Source organism: Urocampus carinirostris, chromosome 7 (assembly GCF_059441175.1).
Source record: "Urocampus carinirostris isolate Australia breed hairy pipefish chromosome 7, RoL_Ucar_1.0, whole genome shotgun sequence".
Lineage (NCBI taxonomy): Eukaryota > Metazoa > Chordata > Actinopteri > Syngnathiformes > Syngnathidae > Urocampus > Urocampus carinirostris.
Genome location: NC_142355.1, coordinates 16,339,015 through 16,364,501, shown reverse-complemented (window position 1 = coordinate 16,364,501; position 25,487 = coordinate 16,339,015). Strand labels below are relative to the sequence as shown.

The 25,487-nt window shown below is 39.6% G+C and overlaps 1 protein-coding gene across 1 annotated transcript; it reads right to left on the bottom strand.

Moving 5' to 3' along the window:
* Positions 1 to 3,285: 3,285 nt before the first annotated feature.
* On the bottom strand, positions 3,286 to 24,064 carry LOC148362480 (uncharacterized). Its single transcript, XM_088339906.1, is given in 6 exon segments — positions 3,286 to 5,119; positions 7,638 to 7,851; positions 11,790 to 11,999; positions 17,276 to 17,452; positions 23,502 to 23,727; positions 23,729 to 24,064. Coding segments are annotated over 6 exon segments (1,245 nt in total). The 5' UTR covers positions 23,968 to 24,064; the 3' UTR covers positions 3,286 to 4,940.
* Positions 24,065 to 25,487: the final 1,423 nt, after the last annotated feature.

Sequence of the window (25,487 nt, the reverse complement as noted above, 5' to 3'; positions counted from 1 at the left end):
ATGGTGCCCGGACGGCACTAGTGGGACAGGGATCCAACATTTCAACCATTTTCCCATTAAGTCAATAACATTATCCCATATGAGAGCAATTTTGCAACATTCCCACAAAGCATCAGCTTACGTTTTTTCATTACTACACTTCCAACAAAATCATCCTTAAGTCCTCCCAGTCTCTGAAGGAGTGAAATAAAATCAATTTATTATTTAATGGCGGATTATTATAATTCTAGCTTCTCTTTTATAATTTTCTGACCTGGAAAGAGTCCCCTCCCACGTTTTCTCATCCAAGGTACAGGATAGGTCCTTTTCCCCAGCCAGTAATTGATTATACCATTACCCAGTTTGAGGTTATCACATGTCAAGTCATATTTATTTGTATAGCTCTTAATCACGAGTCTCAAAGGGCTGTACAGAAAATACAGACATTACCAATATAAAATATTGGTAATAATAGAGTTGTTTTTTTTTTAATCCTTGAGCTCACAATATCCCTAAAAATTATCTGATAAGTTATTTAAAAAAACCTCAAGTAAAAATAGTGATGTCAGACCGCCTAAGATATTAACTTTTATTAACTACATAATAAAATTATCATCAATGTTTAGTACATACTTTATTCATATTTTGAATTCATTTTAGTATGTGGCTATTTTAAAGCAGTTTTAGGGTGTATATGCGATGCAGGCATAGACGCGATTATATACGGTACTTAAAGTCATTTTGGTTGTGATGGTCGTTTTCGATTTTTTGAAAAAAGGGGTGAATATAGTCTAATATCTTTGTTTTAAATGGCACTTTCCTTGGATAGATTTGAGAAGGGGACATGTATTCTTGATTTGTTTCGCAGCTCGTCATTAGGTCAAGTCAGACTAGTTGAGAACCAGTGCTATAAAGTATTTTATTTCGTAATTGAAAGGGAAATTATAGTTTGATTATAGTTTGAATGTGCCTTTGTAAGATGTTGTCCTCAAAAGTGGCTTAACGAAGCCAAAGATTATATCCAAGTGCTGAATTGTATAACCTTGGGGCCCGCTAACTATTAATCAAGATGCCCTTGACTTTAGTGCTGGGAAGCCCGCTCAAGAGCTTGCCTCCCTACATTCCTTTCTTCTTACAGAGACGAATTGTGATACAAAGTTTCACTATTCTTATTGCTCATTTATTATACTTGCACACCATCTAGCAACCAACATTATACACTACATTTAAACATGTGATTCCTTCCTGAGCGGATTCTGGAAGCACACGCCTCTGATGGAATCAAAGACCTAAATCTCCGACTCAGAGTGTGATTTTTTCTTTACCCTAATATGATCTCAACTTTTAACCTTGACACTTATCAATTTTTATCAAACATTACATCATTGCAAACAAAATAGGCATTAAGTAGTCAAACACTAAAAGGTTAACATGGGAAAAAACGAATTTGTATTCTTCCTGGGGCACATCTCGTTCCATCTGGAAGCTTTTTAGGTAAATGGAAATAGAGTTCAATTGTATATTTGTGTTTATCAGGCAGTGTCAAATATGTAAATAGTTCCAGAAATGACAGCTGTTTTTTTCTTTAAGTCTAAAATAAGAAACAATATGTCCATCTTGAAAGAATTCCCTCGACGTTCTGATGCCTTTTCTGAATCTGAACCACTGATACCAGTAAACAGAATACTTTCCAATTATTACGTTGGCGTTACGCCTTATCGGTGCATAATTTTGAATGCACTAGGACATTTGGCAGACTTTGTGTACTTGTAAGGCCATTTTTTGAGCGATTTAAATTAGGATTGATCACACAATTCTCCTTTTTTCTCTAAAATGTTATCAATAGTGGTTGGTGATGGGGGTAACACATTTTGCACAAGTCCATAATCTTGTCTCTGACATCGCTGAGTACTTTTGACCAGAGATAATGATTTTGATACATAATTGTGACTGGTAATACTATAATTTTCTACCAGTCAGGTGTTATTTTTGTTTGCTTGAGTGTATTTTCAACTGTAGAGAATCCTGTCAGGCATGAATGCCTTGTTATTAAAAGTCACCGCTAGAGGTCAGAAAAGCTCTATACCTGTGTATGCCACTCAAAACAACAGCAGGATAAATATATTATAAAGATTGCATAATAAAATTACTTTGCTTATTTTATTGATTTATTAATAATACATAAAATTTATAGTTAAATATCTAAGTTAGGAGAAACTAAAATAAGAAAAATAACAATTAAAAGGCCCAGTGTGCATTATTTTAACCATCACATGTCGCTGTATCATGAAGTGCAACAGAAAACAAGTGCTAAAAAGCACAAAGAGAAAATAAAAACTTCAGAGACTCAAAGTGACCATAAGCCATCATTTTCCTTCTTATTTTTAACCCATCCTTTCACGTCTTTTTCTTTTTTTAGGTGGTAGGCAGACTATATCGGCTCCCTTTAGGTGAGCCTCGTGTTATGTAAAAAAATGCACATTTTTTACCTCCAAGAATTAAAAAAAATGCACTTTTATCCGATAGTTCATGTATTCTTTGCTAATTATTTAAATCAATATTGTTTTTTTTATTTTTTATTTTAGTTATTTTTACCACTAGAAGGTGCTAAATAATACGTTTATGTTCATTTCCAGTATTCATTTTCTTATTTTGGATAAATGATGCCCAAAATGAGTAGAGTAAGGAGAAAAAAATGTCATTTCGACAGTTTAAAGATTGTTTCTTAGTTTGTTTTTGTTTTTATAAAATTACCATATTTTTAAGTTAGCATAACCATTGTCAATTAAGAATAAGAAATAAGAATAAGGAAAATACATAATTTTGATTAAATGTAAAAATCTCTTTTATTAAATTTAGCACATTTGCAACAAAAAAGCATCAACAAAAAAACTGCCATCAGTTAAAGTACCGGTAAGTCTTTTTTACTTTTTTAGGAATTCTTTTCTTTATTTTACAAGAATAGAAAAAGATTTAAAATATACTAATATAATTAACCACCTTACAAATATAGTAAAATACTAATAAAAATAACAAAATAAATGATAATGATGAATAAATTACTCGAAAAACTGGTTGAAAATATAGTAAAATAAGAAAAAATGTCAATGAAATTAACGGAATACTGTGCAAAAGGGGAAAAACATTTGGTGACTTTTGGATGTTGGTGAAATTGTTGACAACTTTATTGAATTGAGAATAATGAACACAATGATTGTTATAATATTTATAATCACTTTTATTGGAACTAGGTTAATCACAAAGTCCTATTCACAAAGTATTTTTAATTCAAGTTTTTTATTTATCTTTTTATTAAAATACTCCAGGATTCCATATTTTTTTCGTCCTCAATTTAAAAGTTCGATATAAAAACAATTTTAAAAAATAACAACTGCTTGGTTTCACAAAGTTTTGTGCATGAGGTTGCCCCCTAGACTGAGCATTAGGTCTTAAAGTAATATTTCTTACGTTTAACTACTAAATATTCTTTAACGTTTTCTATTTCAGAGACTTTTAAAGAGTCTGAAAATAATATTGAGTCAGGGCAGAAGCTGTCCCAGCAGGCCAATCATATCAATCCTTGGGAAATCAAATCTGGCAACATACACAACAGGGGGTTACATTGGCATTAGATAACTATTATTTTGCTGTTTTTTTTTTTTTTTCAAGATTACAGTAAGTAAAACATAGGTTTTTTTTACAGTACCTTTCATTATAAAATCCATGAAATACTATAGCAAAGAAATCCCAATAGTGGCAGTAGAGTAATTTCTCATTTATCATGGTTTATAGAGACCCGAAGCCTGTGTAAAATGCCAAAATTTACAAAGTGCCCACCCTCCAACTTTTTAAAATGCACTCTGATGGGCCCCACTTACAGCGATAGTCAATGGGGATAATGGATCTTGGTCGCACGAGCGCTATTCATTTTAGCTGGAAAGAATGGAAAGAAGGACGCACCTCTCATGACACGAATGTGCTCACCTGGCCTCTTCTCTTAGCAATATGTCAAGTGGGGATAGTAGATCACGGCCACAACAGTTTATTCTATTTTAGGCAGTCCTCAATGGCATGCTTCAGCGGTCAAACTAAAAATGAAATACGCTATGCAAACCCCTGCTCTCAGCAATACTCAACAGGGGATAATGGATCGCAGCCAGGAGCGCCAGCAGGCCACCTAACAAAAGTGCTTCCTGCTGGTACTCGGTTACATCTATATACAACTGGGGGTAATGGATTGCCATTGCATGGGTGCTGTTCATTTCAGGCAGAAAGAACAGAAAGAAACACCTGCCATGGATGACAAGCATTTGCTCTCTCTGCCCCTGCTCTCCGCAATGGTCAATTGGGAAAAATGGATCGTTGCCAAAATAGTGCAGTTGATTTTAGGTGGGCCAGAATGGCACGCATGAACGTCTCGAAAAAGGATGCGCTCTACGGGCCCTTGATTCAAGCTATAGTTGACTGAAGAATATGGGTCAGGGCCACAACTGTGCATTACATTTTAGGGTGGGGCAGAACCTTAGCCCTCCTGTAAAAAATGCCTCATGGAAGAAATATGGGATCACAGATAATGGATTGGGGCTGCACAAGTGCATTTAATTTTAAGGCAGGAATAGAGTAACCGTAGAAAATTAGCCGCTTGGTCCAACAAAAGTGCACTTTGGCAGTATCCGCTTGCAGTATTATTCAATTGGGGATAATAGATCGCGGCCAAACAAGTGCAGTGAACCATTTGATGGACAGAAGAGCAAAAAAGAGCTGCCTGGCCTGACAAAAATGATCTCTATCGCTCCCGCTCGCGGCAATATGCGATCACTGATAATCGATCATGGAATATTTATCATTCTGCGATGCTAAGAAGCCGCAAAGTACCAAGCGCAAATGTTTAAGATTGGCATTCTTTTCTCTCCAAACACTAGGGGGTGGCAGTGTGCAGTCTGAAGGCAAAGCCTCCGATGTCATGCGTACATGGACTCGGTCAGGCCGGTCTGCTTAAAAGTTCGAGCGAGTTGTTTGGAATGCCTCATCTTGGCCGAGAGGGCGTCCAGGACATCGCGGTGGTCCACTGCGGTTGCCGTGCAGTAGATGAACGTGCCCTAGGACTCCAGTCCTCGCAGGCCCAAATTCACCCCGCAGCCTTCAAAACACAAAAATCATAACATTCAGGATCAACATTGTGTAATGGACGAAGTGTGCTAATACAAGCAATAGATGGTTAATGATAGCATGGTGTTTTATTTTTTTGAGCTTAGTTGTTAGCGTCTGGTAGAATAATTTGCCTGAATTAGACAAAGCACAATATTTAGGCACACAGTCCATCAAAAATATTTAAGACTGACCGTATTTTACAGACTAAAAGGCACACCTTATTTCATCCCCATGCCCAAAGAAATTGTTATCCTGTTCGCCTTATAGACCTGACAGGTAAATACAATTGGAAGTGCATAGTTTCAATTTAACGGTTCTACATACGGTATCCATTTCTGAATGAATTAAGTTAATTTAGTTGTGGAACCAGAATTCTTAATATGTATGTTCTAAGAAAAAAAAATATATATATTGTCTGATGCAACACTCACTCAACATGTAGTTTTCATTTCATGTGCCTATAGTCCAGTGCGCCTAATACATTTAACAAATAGCTCACAGAGGAATATTTTGATGGTGTGGCTTGTATAGGTGGCGCACATAATTTTGGTACAGTCGTTCTGGCACCAGTTTTATGTTGTTGTTTTTTTGCTTTTGTTTTTTTAAGCCTAAATCAAATTATCAGGTAAAGTATCGTGTTGCCGAATTTTGGAGGTAAGTGTTTTCCACATGACAGCAACAATGAACTAGAAGTAGCAGGAAAATGAATTTAATAGTAGCACTAAATCCTAATTTGCAATGATGATAATGAGACTAATGGGCGGCACGGTGGGTTGTTAGCGTGCAACCCCACTGTGCGGAGGTTTCGGGTTCAATTCCAACTACTGCCACCTCCCCGTGTGGAGTTTGCCTGTTCTCCCCATGCCTTCACTGGTTTCTTCCTGGCACTCTGGTTTCCTCCCACATTTCCCAAACATGCATGTTAGGTTAATTGACAGGTTCAATTTGTCCCTAGGTGTGAATGAGTATGTGAGTTGTCTGGCAATCAATTCAGAGTGTCCCCTGCCCACTGCCCAAAAATAGCTGGAATGGGCTCCAGCACCCCCGTGACCCTACTAAGGATTAGCGGTGAAAATAATGGATGGATAATGATGATTTCTAAAATCAACTTATCACCATAGGCTTTTATGTATTTGATGCCATACTCAAAAAATAGATTACCCAGAAGGAAAAGCAGGTGGTAAATCGGGGATAATGGATCTCGGTCAAACGGGCGTCATTCATTTTAGCTGGAAAGAATTGAAAGGAAGACCAGCCTCACATAAAATATTCTACTTGATTACATCATCTTTTCTGGATGAAATAATAATTTCAGCTCCTTTGTAACGCATGCAATTATGTGAAATTCTTAGATGTGCTTGAATATACTTTCTTTTTTATCTTTTTGGGGGTTTGGGTTGGCATTTGGACTGTTTAAAAGAACCCTTTTCACACTTTCACCATTTTCATACTACAATTAAAGAAAACCATAACCATGCACCTGATATTTGATTTCTAAAGTACTGTACTGACGCCAATGGCTACACGGTCACAGTTTTCATTACCTGTAGTCTATGAGTGAGTGCCCTCTGCACTTATAACAATCAGTTACATGCAGTCAAGGGAGGCAGATGAGGCTGTGCCTCACATATCATGAAAATATGAAATTAAAAATATATTAAATGGTTGTAATTGTGGCAGCAGGGCAACTGGGTGCTTAACACGCAGCGCCACGGTACTGAGGTCCAAGGATCAATTCCAACTTCCGTGAACTCTACGTGCATGTTCCCCCTGTGCCTGTTTAACTCCGGTTTCCTCCCATATTCCAAAAACATGCATATCAGGTAAATTGGCTGGTCCAAATTGTCCCTAGGTGTAAATGAGCGAGTGAGTTGTCTGTCTCTGTGTGTCCTGCGACTGGTTGGCAACCAGAGTTGGTTGTCCCCTGTCCACTGCCTGAAGATGGCTGGATGGGCTCCAGCACCCATCGCAACCCTAGTGAGGATAAGCGGCACAGATAATGGATGAATGGGTTGTATTTACTCAGTGTTATTTAACTTGACAGTTATGGGGATTTAAAATCACATTTTCGCATTCAATTATGAATACTATTAATAAAATTAGTATGTATCGTATTAATTTGGTGAGCATCTCGAGATGAAGAGTGAGGCAGGTAATTCCATTGATTCATGGCAGAGGGCGATAGTGAGACCAAGGATTCTGATTTGGTTTTTATATGCCACTGTTTATATTGTATTTGCTTTCTTGCTTTGCCAATCAAATGATAAATAAGATGTAGGTTCAATTATCTGTAAATCTGACTGTGCTGCACTAGAAACGAACCTCACGGCACCTCACTGGTAACAATAATGTGATATAATACTTATCATAAGTTACTTGTTTTACATTTTGCAGTTCAAGTCCTGATTAATGAAAATATTTGACATTCAAAAGTGTGTTCAAAACTGTAGAATGTGCTATTTGAGGGGAATATTTTGTTGCCTGTCTCTGTCAGAAATCGAGCATACCCGTGTCAAAATTAAGGACACGTGCCGCCTCTCCCTCCACGGTGACTGCAACGTTGTCCCCCTCGATATAGGCGGCGCTATCACGTCTGTGCGACAACTGAATCTCGAAAAGACGCCGACTGCACTGCATGTGGTAGAGCGTCACGTCGTTCAGCCGCGGCTCGATGTCTGTTTTGTACGCGTTGAAGGACTGATGGAAAATATTCTTCATGACCTGACCGGGCAGAGTAAGAGAAAAAAATGATATTTTTTAAAGAAAGAGACACCTCAAATAGAACTTGGGTAAAGTCATGTGATGACATCAAGTCATAGGTCGTAGTTTTGGCATGTATGGCGGGGACCTTTTCTAGCCCAAAATTGAGCAATCGTTGTTTAGTCCCCACCAATGTTATTTGATCACCTGTATAAATAAAACATGTCATTTACCTAGCACCACACAAAGGGTTAAATCACGTTCTTAACTTAAATTACGTAACTGGCTGTGGCTTTCCCGTATTTTGGGCAAAATTTCGATTGACTTATATACACATATTTGCTTTTGTGACATTGGTAGCAAACAATAGGCAGTGTGAGGAGGAGGGGGTCCAGTCCGAAGCCTTTGCTCTGAAAATGCTTGTCTACTAGTGATCCCAAGAGCCAAGAAGAGAACCGCATGTTCGAGAGTGTTCTCCATTAGGGCCCCGGTGCTGTGGAATGCTCTGCCCTCTGATGTTCGATCTGCAACCTCAGTGGAACTGTTTAAATCTATGCTTAAAACACACTTTTATTCTATGGCGTATGAATTATCTATTTTATGTTTAAAATATCTACGTATTGTTTGTTATTGCATCCGTTGCAGCCTGGTCATCCTGGAAAGGGGATTACATCATGTGCGGTCCCTTCTCAAGGTTTCTTCATTTTCCTCATGATGAGGTTTTTGAGTTTTCCTTGCCCTCATGTATGTTTTAGATTATGAGATGGTGTAATAATAGTCTGCGGTTTGCAATAATCTGTTGTCTGTGCAGCCCTTTGAGACTCTTTGTGATTAAGGGCTATACAAATAAACATGACTTTACTTATAGAGAAACAACAAACCAACAGGAAAGCAAAGGAGCAAATGTGAGCACACAGTCACAGAATTAACGGTAAAAGAGTGGTGACTTTTTTATCATTTTATTTGGGAAAATATTTGTGCAATTAACCATCCTGGAGAAAAGGGAAAATGTCCATCCTGCAATTCTGAATTCAAGCTAAGGTGATAAATGCTGGTTCAGAACCATGAAACCTTTGGTGTAGATGAAAACAATGGCAGACAATCGAGAAAGGATACATAACTGGAAATCTCACTTGCAAACAAGGTACCACAACATGGACAGTACTCAGAAATGGAGAAGGAAATCTTCGATTGATTTGAAGTTTGAGACAAAACAGATATAGAGCGCCTGTTTGCAAACTCTCAAGCTTACGCTAGCCAAGAAATATGTTCACTGTTCCCACATGAATTCTTACATTCCTTTAGGTATGGGGTCATTTTAAAATGCGTTTAGGGTTTGGGTTAACCTGCTTCTACGTCGGTGTGCCTCAAGTTAAGCATGGTATTGGGAATGTCATGGTTTGGGGCTGCATGAGTGCAACTAGAATTTGGGAGTTGCATTTCTTTAAGGAAAACACAAATTCAAGGATGTACTGTTAAATACTGGAGCAGAGACCCATCCCCTCCCTCCAGAAACCGGGTCACAGGGCAATGTTCCAGCCTGACGATGACCTCAAATACACTTCTAAGATGACCAAGGCTTTTCTACAAGGGCTGAGGGTAAAAGGGATGGACTGGACAAGCATTTCTCAAATAAAGGGGGAGAAGCACAAGATCTAAAATACCCCCAGCTCTGTCATGTTGTCATGGAGGAGTACACGGGCATTCCAGTGGCAATTTGTGAGGCTCTCAGTAGTATAAGGTGATTCTGCAAAGTCATATTGGCCACACAAAATATTGAACTTCTGAAACTTTTACTTTAGGGTGTACTCACATTTGTTACCAGGGGTTTAGTTACTAATAGCTATATTCTGAGTTTTATGAGGGGAAGAATAAATGTACACTGCTATATAAACTTTACCCAGACTTCCTTTCATTGTGTCAAAGCGATGTTTCTTCAGTGTTGGTCAATTAAACAGAATGATGAAATCTCTGCAGAAATGTGAGGGGTGTACTCACTTTTGTGATAGGCGATGTAGGCTTGTATGTGAGTATACACGGTATATGATTTGTGGTAATTGTGTCGACGGGGGTTCATGATTTGGTCCCCACCAATGCCTCAACCAAACCTATGCCCTTGATCAAGGTCCTCGAAATAAACAGTTATTCAAAAGAATTGGCTGTGGCAACAAAACCTTGTCATCCCCCTCCCCATTTAGTGACGTCTTCCTTCACGCAAATTGGCGTAGGCACCTGTTACCAAGTAACGCGACGCGGCAAATGAATGGACGCCCACGTAGCAACAAGGACGGCCTTGCCATGCACTTGAGTGCATACATGCTGCGAGGCTTGAAAACAAATACACACATACACCATTCATCTAGTCGGACACGCTTCAACGCATTCAAAGGCTCGCACAAACAGCGGGCACACACAAACACACTCAAAAACACACTTTAATGGACTCTGACATTAGCATGGTCCATCTGCTGAGTGCAAGGTGGCGATTACTGCAAGAACCTTCTGTAAACACAAGCATCAGTTGGGTCAGTGCAACATATTTGGGGACCTTTGGGTGCTTAAGGCAAATGCCAAACTGGTGGACTGTACAGATTTGATATTTTTAGCCCACAAAAAAATGACAGTCAATATAAACTTTAAAGGGACGGCGGGTTATATTTTGTGCCTCCTATTGGTACAAAAAACTTCATTCAGTTAAAAAAAAAACAATGATTTGAATAATAGAAAAAATAAATAAACATGGTTGCAATGTTATTTTTGAAATAGTCAGAGGTTGAGAAATGTGTATTTTCTTTACGTAGCGGAAACCTATTAGTCGCCACCATGTTTGTCTGGCATCTTGCTGCTACGCTGTGCTCTTTTGGCATTGGCCTTTGTTCACACTAGACAACACAGTGGTCAAATATTACACAATACAAACATCTTCTTTTTTCCTTTATCTTCTTTGTTTTCTTTTATCCTCACTGTAAAATGTGAAACTGGAGTGCCACGTCCAATTTCGTTGGCAAAATATGTTCTACCCATTTTGTAACAATGACAGTAAAGGTATATTCTATTCTATTCTATTCTATTATATTATATTATATTCTACTCTATGTATGTATATTTAAAAATGGCCTATATCCTGCGCAAAATTGTCTTTTGGGGAGAAAAACCTTAATCAGCATTAGCTAACCATTTTGCTAACTTTTTCCCTTTTTTTTATTTTGCTTGTTATTGTGTATGTGTTTGTCTTGCTGTCGGTCACCCCTCTCGAGGGATAAGACCATGGGAGATAGATAGATAGATTGTGTCTATAAGTATTTGTTAACAATGTCCAACTGAGAACAAAGAATCTTTTTTTTCACCACACCTATCTGCTTCTATTTTACTTTCATCATCGGTGTTCCGGCCATGGAATGCGATAGGTTGGAGAGAAGGAGGCGGGGCAATGACAGTGGTTTCATTCTCGTGCTCGAAGTTTTCTTTAATTCTAGGATGCAAATGGTGAAAGCGAGAAAATGACTGTGTCAAATACAGTCCATCGACAATCTAAACCCTTAAAAAGTCAAAAAGAGAAAAGTTTATACGAGCGCATCCAAGACAGACACGTACATACACGCGTCGTGTAAGCAGCTTGACAGAAGCTGCAATTATGATTTCAGCCAGAAGATGGCGTTAGCAAGTAAAATATTTTGAAGTTACGGACACCACCTTTAACTTTGACAGTTTTAGAAGTACAGAGCTGTTATCTTGCAGTTATATTTTGGTACGAGAGTAATTTGTCCCCATCAATCTAATGTGATTACCTACAAACAACCTGCTCACTAGCAATATTTTGCTTCTACTGTCCCCTTCAAGGCAGTAATAGAGGGACAAACCTTTGAATTCCAATGTTTCTGATGCACCTAAGCATTCAAATAGTTTGTTGCACTCCATTTATCTTATTAGTGAGGACAGAGGACTTCCTAATCACTCACTGAGGAGTTAGGAGTGTGCCTGAGGAAACGGAGCATTCTGGCGTCAGAGGCGGGACAGGCGAGGGCCATGTAGCGGTTCCTGAAGGTGCCATAGATCTTCAAGTGGAAGCCCGGCTTGGCCGAAGGGTTCCGTTGCTCCCTCGGGGCTTCCACCCCGTACGCTGACAGGTCGAAGTAAAGACTGTGGGCACGGATCTCCGGTGTAGGCACCTTACCGGAAGACAGTCACACAAAAATACTTAGTCGGGAAATTGTCATTGGCAGTTTTTTGTTATGTAATTACGTTTAATAGTACCACATGGAGATTTTTTACAAGATAGTGTGAAGATCCAGAAACACTTTAAAAAAACTAAGGAACATGGTCCTAAAGATTTGATGATATTATGTTTATTAAAGGGACATTGTGTATCATTTAGCGCCACTTAGTATTAAAAAAACTTTATTCATTAAAAAAATAATGATGATTTGAATAATAACCAAAAATCCATGAACAATCGAAAATAATCCATTTTATTTAAACAGTAGGGCCTTGAGATAGATGGGCAAATTCAGGCCGTACCCACCCAAGACACACCACAAAAGGTGCTGCCCCGATGACCCAGGCAGTTAAGGGATCAGTCAGGGGCGAAGATGGTCAAGAAACTAGCATTTATTTTGCATAACATGAGCTTCGCTCAAAGGGTGTAGACATAATTGTCCGCCACATTGCGGCTACGGGTATTTCCAAAACCCAAAAACCTTATAAAAGGCTGGGGGGAACGAAAAGAAAAGTGGTGCGGTTTGGTCACTTCAAGTCTCTGTCGATTGAACCTTTAATTTTTACTTTGTAGCACTCATTTTCTGTTGCACTACACACAGCAGCGACATACAGTTGTCAAATACTACACAGTATCCCTTTAACATTATCTTAAATTTGCAAATACATCCATGTTTGGGGAAAATGAAATGAAACTAACAATTGATTACAGTTGAGAGTTATAACGTCGTACCTGTCAACTTGTACGTTTCCCCCATATTTTGTAGGTTTTTTGATCATATTAGATTGTGTACACCATTTTTTTGTTACCCCCAGTCTCAATTACTGTGATGTACTACTCTCCGGTCTCCCAAAGTCCAAACACAAGAGCCTGTAGCTGGTACAAAATGCTGCAGCGAGGATTTTTACCAAGACAATAAAGTTTGATCACATTACCCCGATTTTAGCTAATCTGCATTGGCCCCCTGTTAGTTTACGATGTGATTTTAAGGTTCTGTTGGTATTATACAAAATCATGCATGGCCTTGCTTCCTCATATCTTTCAGATTTAATTTCCCCCTATGTTACGGTCCGGAGCATTCGCTCTGAAAATGCTGGTTTACTCGCAGCATGTCTGATCTCGACCTCTGTGGAACTATTTAAATCTAGGCCTAAAACACACTTATATTCAATAGTTTATGAATGACCTTTATTTCCTCTTGACAATATCTGTGTATTGTTTGTTAATGTAACATCTATTGCAGCCTTGTCATTCTGGAAGGGGGATACCACATGTGCGGTCCCTTCTCAAGGTTTCTTCATTTTCCTCACGTGGAGGTTATTGAGTTTTTCCTTGACCTAATGTAGGTTTTAGATCAGGGGATGGTGTAATAATAGCCTGCCGTTTGTAATCTGTGGTTTGTGCAGCCCTTTGAGACTCCTTCTGATTAAGCACTATACAAATAAACATGACTTGATTATTGACAACACCGTATAATGATTTTTGTACGGAAAAATATTATTTTTAAAACTAGTTTTTTCTTTGTTAGACCGATCTTGTTTTGCCCATTTCCACTCTAAACGGGATTGTCTAGTTCACTGGTTGGAGATGAGTACATCATAGATTGCTAATATTGTTGCCGTATTCTACATATTATGTCTAGCTGTGAGTAGCAGGTGTTGTGTTTATCATGTTTATTATTGCTTAGTTAGGGTAATTGCAATCATATTGCATCAATAAGGGCAGCAATTTCCTTAGGTTTTTAACATTAGCATATTTATTTAGTTAAATGGATTAAGATGATAGCATCTTGAATGTGTCCATCTATGTTGATTTCTCATTTGCTTTCCAAAGAATCTCTTTCTGTCCAACATTATAACTTGACATTAACATCATCCTTCCATCCGGAATTGATCCCTCTCCGCTGCAGTGACATAAAGCAGCCAAGTGGGATCAAAGAGCATCTGCCGGATGATGAAATGACACCAATGGGGACATGGATGGGGAGCGAGGACGCCCGGGTCGTTTCATGAGAGGCAAATTCAATCAGAGCAGAGGAAAAGCTGGAGTTGTGGGGAGAGATTATATGTGGGAGGGGTCACATGCCCTCTGCGTGTGGAGGACGTGACGTGAATAGTTAGGCATCAAATAGATGGAAAGTTTTTTCTGATATCAGTATATTAGATTCAGTCATGGGACCTCGATGGGACCATAAGTAAAAATTGAAAAAATCTTAGGATTGCACACCATCTTACAGTTATGATTTGAATCAAATGTTGAACATTAGTTTGCGAGAACAAACTCTTTTCCCAAATTCAGTTTTAAGAGTTTTTCTCCGGTTCAATGAAAGCATTTTGCTAGCCTAAGATGCAAAATGTTATGTTAAGTCAAATGAATCCAGACTACGATAAATTTACTCAGAGACAATTTCTACCCTGGGGCCATCATCATCTTAAACAAAAGCAGAAAACTATGAAAAATATAAATCTTGCCAATTGTATTGAAAAATGTGTGCATATCATACTTAGTGACTCATTTTTAAATTTATGCTGCTGGTAAATGTTATTGCACTCCTCTTCACTGCAGTACTGGGTCTTAGTAAGACCAGTATGGACCGTATCACTAGCAGTAGCATCTCCGTAATGATTAGTCATGGCCAAAGAGGTGCCTGCATTCATTGACTCTGGTTCCTTCTCTAACTTTTTGAGGCCTTCTATCACCAGTGCTCTAAGGGTAGAGCTGCGGCGTAAGTATATGCCATCGACAGCTCTTTGATAGGCATGGTAACTAATAGTACTAACCCGGTTTATGTTGAAATTACAGATGGGTGTTGTAACAAACCATGTGTCGATGAGGGTACTTCATTCATTGGTTTACCATGGCTAACATTTCACAATCCTCAATGTGATTGGGGGCCGGAGAGATTTTTGTCCTGCGGTAAGTCTTGTCAATGATTCTGTTTTGAATCTCCCACAGAACCACCAATCGATCGGGTGCCACTCTCTGAAATTCATTCAGAATATCACAATTTAGCTAAAGGGTTCAATACAGCTAGGATTAAGTCTCTACAGCGCATAGGTCATACGAATGCACCGTAGAATTGGTTCCGGACTCTGTACCTCCTACGGGTTATTTATATTCGCTATCCAGCCCTATTGATACATTCGCAAATCTTTAGAAGCTGTCATCATCCGACCCTCAAGGTGCGCTGCCAGTGCAGGTTTCTTTTTTGTTGAGAATAAAAACAAAACTTTAAGACCTTGCGTTGATTATATGGGTCTCAATGACATTACCATAAAGAACAATTATCCATTACCCCTAATTTCCACTGCCTTTATGTTAGTTGAAGGAGCCACGGTTTTGACTAAGTTAGATTTAAGAAAGGCTTATTTGGTTAGGATAAGAATAGGAGGGGAGTGGAAAACTGCTTTCAATACTCCTACCTGACATTAAAAATATCTTATCGTGCCCTTGGGACTAACCAAGCTGTTTTTCAGAATCTTGTTAATGATGTCATAAGGGATATGCTCAACCGATATGTTTTTGTGTACCTCAACGACATTTTGATCTATACTCCAGATTTATTCTCAGGTTTATCACTCATGTCCAAAACGTACTGCATTGATTACTGGACAATCAGCTGTGAGTTTACAAATCATCTGTACCTTTTCTGGTGCTTGCGAAAGAGGAGATTTACCCGTACAAGATCACAGTGGTAGCCGAATGGGCTGTCCAGAAGGGAGGTTCAATAGTCCCTTGGTTTTGCTTACTTCTATCGGACATTAATTCTCAACTATAGCACCGTTGGCGCACCCCTTCAAGCTCTCACTTCCACCAAGGTTAGGGTAACCTGTTTTTTTACAGTGCTCCAAAGCTTTCTATCAACTTAAAACTGCTTTTTCTCAGCACGTATTCTCTGTTTACCTAACCATGAGCGACCCTTTATGGTTTAGGTTCTTGCCTCGGACATTGGGATAGAAGCAGTCCTATCCCACGTTTCTAAAGGAATCAATCCCCTGGCAGTCCCCCTCAGTCTTCCAAAAGGGAAGCGTGTTCATCCCACGTTTCATGTCAGTCAGGTTAAACCAGTTAAGAGTAGCCCTTTGTGCCTGCCAGTTAACCCCCTACTGCACCCCGGTTCCTTAACTGCAACACTGTTCACACATTTAATAAGTTGCTTTCTGTCTGCCACCGAAGTGGGGGGGGGGTGTCATTTGCTGGATTGGGAGAGTAACGGCACCGCAGAGCGGTAATGGGTTCCTTCTATTTTGTCTTGGACCCTGACCTCTTTCGCGAGTTTCATGCCTCTCATCCTCAGGTGCCTAGGCCGTCTGGAGCTGTCCCTTAGGACACGGAACGGTTGTCACAGTCTGGCTGTCAGGTTTGGTGTATCTCTCTCACTCCCCCTCTCGCTTTCTCTTTCCTTTTTTCGTCACTTTCTTCTTGGCTCTGATTTCCACTCACAGCTAAGGTCACTTGCCCTGATTGCTCCCTAATCACCTCTCCTGCTCATTATTTAAGCATTCCTGTTTTTAGGCTCGCTGCTGGTTTGTTGCCTATTTTACCATGTTCTAAACCTTCTCGTCATGGCTATGTTTATTTCCAGTGAACTGAACCCTTGCCTCCTTTCTCAGCACACTTCTGATTATATTACTGCTGCCGCGATGCCGGATTCCAAATTAGCCAAACCCTGCCTGAAATAAAAACCATTGTAAATTATGTGTTTCTGCATTGTGCTTTTACGCCACCCAGAGCGGGTCCCTAAAAGTATTCAAATCCTAATACATTCTATATTGCAAACTGGTCAGTCCTTGTATTTATTTTTTTATTTTATAGTATACTTTAATGATATTATATTTTACTTTTAATTGTTTTGTTTGTTATTGCAACATACATCGCAATCTGGTCATCCCGGAGGGAGGATTACCTCATTTGCTGTCTCTTCTCAAGGGATGGTGTAATAATAGTCAGTAGTTTGCAATAGTCTGTGGTCTATGTAGCTCTTTCAGACTCCTTGTGATTAAGGGCGTCACAAATAAACATGACTTGGCTACATACGATGATGAATTTAAATCTTGCCATTACAATTTATTTTAAGTTCGAGCCTCCAAGAATTTTTATTGGGTCACCTAATTTGTTATTCCTTGTTTGCTCATATTGCGGGTTTATGGTCTCTACCACATCTTTCAATATCCTGTTTCTTCACTCGATACACTTCAGTGTGTTTGCGCTCGCCCCAGTTTATTGCACCTGTCGCTGGTCCAGCCTCTCGATGCTGGCGTTGGCCCCGTAGGCGTGGCAGGACTCCACCGTGTAGTCGGAGCTGAGGCCCAGAACAGAGCAGGAATCGCCGCAAGAACCGTCGGCAACCACGATCACACGTGGCCACATGCTAGCCGGGATCCGCCGCAGGTAATCCTCTGTGAACTAGACAAAAAATAACAAAGTGGGACCGTCGCTGTCCTGCTGGAACTGTTCATAATGTGTAATGTACCCAATAGGTCATGAAATTAACTACAAAGAAATCAATTATTCAACAAAGAAGTTGGAATTATCCTGTTGCTGGCAGAAAATACTTATTTTATCTAAATTAAGCTGCTTAAAACACACTCAACCAAGAGTACTTTGATGCCAAAAAAAATTGGAATAATAATCAAAAATTAATAAATTTGCATTTTTGTGAATGCTTAAGTTGACAAATGTTAATTCATTTAACATAAAACGACGCTCACGTGGAGGGAGCTGACATGGTTGTCTGCCATTTTGCTGCTAATGGTAAAGAAAACAAAAACCTTGTGAAAGGCTCGGCAATATGATGAAAAGAAAAATGGTATGGTTTGGTCAATTTGAGTCCCGTTGTGCTTGGAAGAACTCAGATTTGGTTGTACTACACCAGTGTTTCGCAAATGGTGGGTCGTGACCCAAAAATGTGTTGGGGGCCTTTGCCTTGGCAAATGATGTCACTAAAGGACCAAAATAACTGCGATCTTTAATACTAAATGGTGATAATGCAAAACAACACTGGCCAATTCACACCACACAAGAAGACTAATTGTTTACACATATTGAACATGGCCTAACAAATAGCAGAGAATATATAATACAGTAAAGAAAATCAGTATTCGAACACCCTGCTATTTTGCTATTTCTCCCTCTTGGAATTAATGGAGGGTTCTAAAATGTTCATCGTAGGTGCATGTCCACTGTGCGAGAAACAAACTAAAAAGAAAAATCCAGAAATCATAATGCATGATTTTTTAACCATTTATTTGTGTGATACAGCTGCAAATAAGTATTTGAACACCTGTGTATCATCTAGAACTCTGACCCTGAAAGACCCATTAGTCAACCCATTAGAAGTCCATCTGCACTCCATGTATCATCTTGAATCAGATGTGCCTGCTTGTAGCCATTAGCTGCATAAAGACTCCTGTCCACCCCAAACAATCACTAAGACTTTAACTTGTAACATGGCGAAGCCCAAAGAGCTGTCCAAAGCACCAGAGACAAAAGTGTACACCCCCACAAGGCTGGAAAGGGCTACGAGCAATTGCCCAGCAGCTTGGTGAAAAAATGTCCACTGTTGGAACAATCATCAGAACATGGAAGAAGCTGAACATGATGGTCAATCTCAATCGGAGTGGAGCTCTTTGCGAGATATCACCTCGTGGCGTCGCAATGATTATAATAAATGTGATGAATCAGCCCGGAATTACAGGACAGGAGTTGGTCAATGACCTGAAAAGAGCTGGGACCACCGTTTCCAAGCTTACTGTAGGTAAAACACTCGATTTGAAATCATGCATGGCACGAAAGGTTCCCCTGTTTAAACCAGCACATGTCAAGTCCCATCTTATGTTGGCTTATGACCATTTGGATGATACAGAAGAGACATGGGAAAAGGTTTTGTGGTCCGATGAGACCAAAATAAACCTTTTTGGTCATACTTTCACTAAGCATGTTTGGAGGAAGTAGAATGAAGAGTACAATCCGAAGAACACAATGGGATCATGCTTTGGGGGTGTTTTTCTGCACATGGGACAGGATGAGTGTACTGCATTAAAAAGAGCATGACTTGGGCTGTGTATTGTGAGATTTTGGGGAGCAACCTCTTTCCCTCAGTCAGAGCATTGAAGATGGGTCGTGGCTGGGTCTTCCAATATGACAACAACCTCAAGCACACAGCCAGGAAAACCAAGGAGTGGCTCCATAAGCAGCATATCAAGGTTCTATTATGGTTCAGTCTGTCTCCAGACCTGAACCCAATCGAAAATCTTTGGAGGGAGCTCTAACACCATGTTTCTCAGTGACAGCCCAGAAACCTGACTGGTCTAGAGAAGATCTGGGTGGAGGAGTGGGCCAAGATCCCTCCTGCTGTGTTTGTGCAAACCTGGTGAAAAACTACAGGAAACATTTGACCTCTGTTTGACATAACACCGATTTTGGCTAACCTGCATTGGCTCCCAGTTAGCCAAAGATGTGACTTCAAAGTTCTCTTAGTATTGTACAAAATCATACATGGACTTGCTCCCTCTTATCTTTCAGATCTGATCTGCCACTATGTCCCGGTCCGAAGCCTACGATCTGAGAGTGCTGGTCTTCTGATGATCCCGAGAGCAAAGAAGTCTTCTGCTGGTTCGAGAGCGTTCTCCATCCGGGCACCGGTGCTGTGGAATGCTCTTCCCCCTGAGATTCGATCTGCAACCTCAGTGGAAATGTTTAAATCTAAACTTAAAACTCACTTCTACTCCATTGCATACGAATAACCTACTCCTCTTGTCGGTTGAAAATAGTTTGTGTAATATAGTGTAACAATCTGTGAAGCCCTTTGAGACTCTTCGTGATTTAGGGCTATACAAATAAAAATGACTTGACTTGACTTGACTCTGTAATAGCAAACAAAGGCTACTGTACTAAATATTAACATTCATTTTATCAGGTGTTCAAATAATTATTTGCAGCTATATCACACAAATAAATCGTTAAATCGTGCATTGTGATTTCTGGAATTTTCTTTGCTGTTTATCTCTCTCACCGTGGACATGAACCTACAATGACAATTTCAGACCATTCCATGATTTCTAAGTGGGAGAAATAGCAAAATAGCAGGGTTTTTAGAGACTTATTTTCTTCACTGTATATGGATTGTATTATCCTGAAGCTGAAACCACTGAGGTGAAGCGCGTTGGATCCTATCAAAAATGCAAATAATTGAGCAGTAAAGGGAATATTATTACTTGGCACTCTACTACTTCTACTTTAAAGCGCACATTTGACAGCATATTTGATTCAATAAATTTGAGAAGTAGAATTATTTTCTCAATTTTGCCTATACTGTCGAATAATACACAGCGTCCCTTAATAATGATTACATGAAAAGAAAACAGAGGGAGCTCATGAACAATATATGTATATTGTAACATTATTACAACAATAATTAAACTGTTTTCAAATTAAAAACAGAGCTCATCCACAAATGTGTAAGCCTACAATTGACTGGCATGCTATTAATAATTTGTATTTTTACGTACAGCATGGCAACAACACAGCATCTTAATCCTAAACTATTTTTTTAATTAAACTATACTACAACCCAATGTATTATTATTGTTGTTATTCATATAATAATTTTAAGGCAGTCAATACTACATCTTCTACTAACAATGAAAATCATTGCATTCATATATATCAGTAATAATAGTGTAATTTTATTATTATTTCTAATAATCATATAATAAGATGATTATGATAGTCATAAAATCGTAATCATTCTATTTTTATTTTATTATTAACAGTATTATTATGGCATATTACTTGAGTCTCTGTTTTGTTTTGGGTTTTTTTAGGCCAGACTTTACCCCTGCAAGTTGTGTAATTGATGGTGCCAACGGGGAATGTGGAAGTTTGGACGTGCAACAAGGTCATATGCGGGTTTAGAGTGCAAGCATTGCTGTTAAATGAGGCAGAGAGCGAGACAAAAACAAAAAGTCTCTGGTCCGCAACCATGACACAGATATTCAGTGAGCATTCAGCCACTCTGCACAACCCGTGCATTCATACACGCCAACTCTTTCCACGTTTTGGATCTTATTTCCTTGGGCCAGGATGAGCTCTGGCTGGGGGAGGAGGGACAAGGTTTCTGTCCACAGGATGTCAGGATTAAAACTGTTGTGTGTGTGTGTGTGTGTGTGTGTGTGTGTGTGTGTGTGTGTGTGTGTGTGTGTGTGTGTGTGTGTGTGTGTGTGTGTGTGTGTGTGTGTGTGTGTGTGTGTGTGTACGCACATCATCGAGTTGAGTTGAAATAGTCTACACTAGATCCACCTCACTATATTCATATATTGAAAACAAACGACATCTAAGAACTCAGAAAATCAATGGCTGCTCTCCACCCAGTCTTTAGGACATTGCCAGTTGGCAATACCACAGTAGAGTCTTCAACATTATCAAGGAGTCTTCTCACCCCAAACCACACATTTTGGACCTGTTGCTCTCTGGTAGGTACAGGTCCCATTAAACAAGGACTAACAGGCTCGGAGAGTTTTTACCCAAGGGCCATCACTACCTTAAATAAGTATGCAAATGTGTGAAAAATGTATATCCTGCTTCGTATTTGGGAAATTGCATTGCTGCTAAATGATATTGTACTACTTTTCATTGCACTATTGCTATGATGCAATATTTTGATAGCAGTTTTATAACAACTTACGCCAGTCTCTAAGCACTATGTTGTAAAAATGTTTGCTTTTTTTTTCCTGGTGTCTTATTATTATCTCTTTAAAGTCTTTATTACACGTTTACCCCGGAGTGCCATGTCTTATGTCATTGCATACAATGTTTCACTACATTGTTGTCAATGACAATAAGAATAACCAACATAAATGGAACAATTCCATTGGAAGATTCAAAAATCCATCCATCCATTTTCTGCACCACTTATCCTCACTAAGGTCACAGGAGGTCTGGAGCCCATCCCTGACATCTTCGGGCAGTGGGCAGGGGAGGCCCTAAACTGGTTGCCAGCCAGTTGCAGGGCACACAGAGACAGATAACTCACTTGCTCAGTCACACCTAAGCAAAATGCATACTGGCCAATCAACCTGACATGCATGTTTTTGGACCGGAGTGCTAGGAAGAAACCCACGCAGGATTTGAACCATAAGCCACTGCATTGTTTCTACTAATAACATTCAAAAGAAAATACATTTTTGGTTATAAATTTATTTAAATAAATAAATAAAAAATAAGCTTTTAAGCTGTATATTTTTGTTGCTAACATTAGAAAAAAATTGTCTTTGATCTGTCATATAAGACATTTATGCTAACTATCTATATATAGAAGCCATATACCCCTAGAGGGAGGTGGAATTTTTTTTTTTTAAGAAAAAATAATGATGTGAAATTTGGGGGAAATGAAAAAATGAAAAAGGGGATAAAAAGTAATTTATTTTGTTTTTTTGACTTTTAATCTATATTTTTAGGTGGCATGGTAGATGACTGCATAACATGCCCGCCTCATCTTTTACAAGTCCCGGGTTGAATTCCAGCTACCCGCCTCCCCGTGTAATTTTCATGCTTTTTATTGTACCTGGGTCGGACTTAACTAGTAGGCAGTTGGCCAAATCATATCAGAGGGGGTTCATTTGTTTGAGACTGATATGGGTACAAGGGTACAATACATGGGTACAATACAAGAGAGCATTTTCCCAAAGAAAGAATTTGTTTTTTTTTTTGGTTGTAATGGGATTTAACTCGTGGTGGCACCGCAGATCGTTGGTTAGCGCTCAGATGGATTGGATTCCAACATGGATCACAGAGTAGAGAGTTCCAAGCTCTTACCACTGGACTACCAGTCATTTGGATCACTATCTTTAGGAAACATGTTACAATGGCATGTGAAACGCACGGTAAAAATTAACATTTGACTCTGGTACTATGATGAAAAAATGTGTAATAATGAGATAAAATATACTGCCTTTTCGAAAGTCATCTATACCACTGGTGGTTCTGTGTTCTGGCAACTAAATTAAACGCCACAACAGAATGTTTTGATTCCATGGGGTAAAAAAAAATTCTGTGAGGACAGCACAGTGTGATTTGATTATCATTTATTTCTTGAATAGTGTTATTTATTTTCTGATGTTTTTTCTGAGAATAATACAGGAGGATTCTTTGATTGTGGCTTTCTGGAAAACAACACATATTTACATTTAGGCACCAAAGCAATTGTTACGCTTTTCTGTAACATATTTTTGGTTCTTAATCAGAGAAGGGATAAGTCATGTTTTGGGACCCCTGGGTTATAGCAATAGTGTAAAATAATTTATTTTCAGTTTTGTCTCTTGCAAGCTTCTCTGAAGCTGTTTATGTAGACGAGTTAGGATTTGTATTCCTGAATTTTTCTCCCCAGTTTCCACCACCGTAAATTATTACCAACAGCTTTCGTAGTGCTGAACAAAAAATTAAGTTTTCATAATACCTTGGTGCTGAGTTGCACCCTGACGTCCACCTCGTGCTTCTTCTGCTCCAGGATGCTGAGCAGGTACTCCTGAAATACACCCATCCTAGTGAAAAAGTGCTCATCGTGCCAACAACCCTCCATGTTGTCAAAGTCCACGCCGAGTCCCAGTAGAAAGTCCACGCTGCGCGGGTCCAGTGCAATTTGTTGCGGGCGACATAACAGCGCGCTCCGGCTGCGCTCGTCTCAGCTTCAGCACCTTCCCCGAGCGGACAGCGACTAGGGCGGCCGTCAACCCCACGGGACCGGAGCCCACCACCAGCACCGAGATGCGGGCGCGCCACCGCCTGACGCCGTCAACGCCCGTTTTGAGAACCACGTAAACGGCCACCGCCAGCGCCGTGCTGAGCATCGTGTCCAAGGCGAGGGCGCGGAAAGAATCCTCGTTCTCCTTCGCGCCGACTGGATGCGAATGCGCCCCGTCCATGACCCGAAGAGGCGCAGCTGGCGGGGGGGAGGAGACGGATGCCGACTTGTCCCTGCTGACAGCCTGAGACGTGCCATGTGCGTCCTCGGTCTGCTACCTCCACTAGTCTTTCTCTCTCACTTTCTCTCCCACACTCGCTCTCCTTTCCCTCTTTATTTCTCTTGCTTTTTTCTCTCTTTTGTGTTTTCGTTTGTGTTTTTTTCTTTCTTTCTGACAAAATAACTTTCATTTTGAAAGAAAATGAGGTAAAAGGTGGTCAACATGCCAAGAGTACTGTGCAAAGGGGTTTTAAATCAAAAGACACTTTAACATGACCACAAAAAAAGTCAAATATCTACACAGAATTTAATTTTTCCTCAAGTATCATTTAGAAATATGTTTAAATCTGTGTTATGAACACTCCCAATTTGATAGCAAATTTCCCATAAAAGGATAATGAAAAGACAAATAAACTAGACAAAAAAAGATTAGGTACAGATTATATTGGTATCATTTTCAAACGAAAATACTGAATAGGTGAGCTGAAAGTTACTTTATTTGTGTTGAAAGCTTAAAGACGTCAATTTTGTATCATCTGTGTTCTGTCCAACTCCATTCTAACGACCTATTAGACCATCGCCATGGTGACAGTCAATTTCAACAGAAAGACCCATTAAATCAGGGGTGTGTCACGAGACCGGACCAGATCGGAGGCAGGAGGCAGGAAGGATGAACTCAATCGCGTAACGACCAGTTACTTTTATTTAGCAAAATAAAAGTTGTCCAACACTCAGGGACAAAACAAAACAAAAACAGGCTTACAGGCAAACAGGAACTCGAACTAGGAATACTCACAAAACAGGTATTTACTCAGAACTGGCAAACACAGGTTTCCTCAAGTCAAACAGAACAGATTAATGCAGAACAGAAAATGCAATGAACCAGCCACCGGCAATCCCCAAAACCCGCCTTTAAGAAGCACACACGCAAATTAGACGATCTGCTACAGCCGGTGCCTAGGGGGCGGGGCCAGCCGGTCGCCACCTGTAAAGTAAACTCCAAAATACAGCGTTCCTGCCTTACGATGCAGGGTGTCAAACCGAATTTAACTTGGAGGGCCACACGATAGAAAAAACATTCTCTCTGGGGCCGGGCTATAAGATTAGAAAGAAAGAAAAAAAGAGAGAAAGAAATAAGAGAACAAGAGAGTGAGAGAAAAGTAGAGGGTGTGGGAGAAAAGAGGGAGGGAGAGAGAAAGATCGTGAAAAACAAATAGATAGATAGAGAAATAGAGAGGGGGATAGAAAGAGAGAGAAATAAAGAAATCCAAAGAGAAATAAAAAGAGAGAAAGAGAGAGAAGAGGAAGACACAAAGAGAGAAAAGAGAGTGAAAAGGGAAAAACGGAAGAGAGAGAACAAAAGAAGGTAAAAGACACAGAGAGAGAAAAAGACAAAGAGAAACAAAGAGAGAGAAAAAGAGAGACAGAGAGAATTAAAGAGAGAGAGATAGAGGGCAAAATTAGGTTTCTCTTTTGAACGTT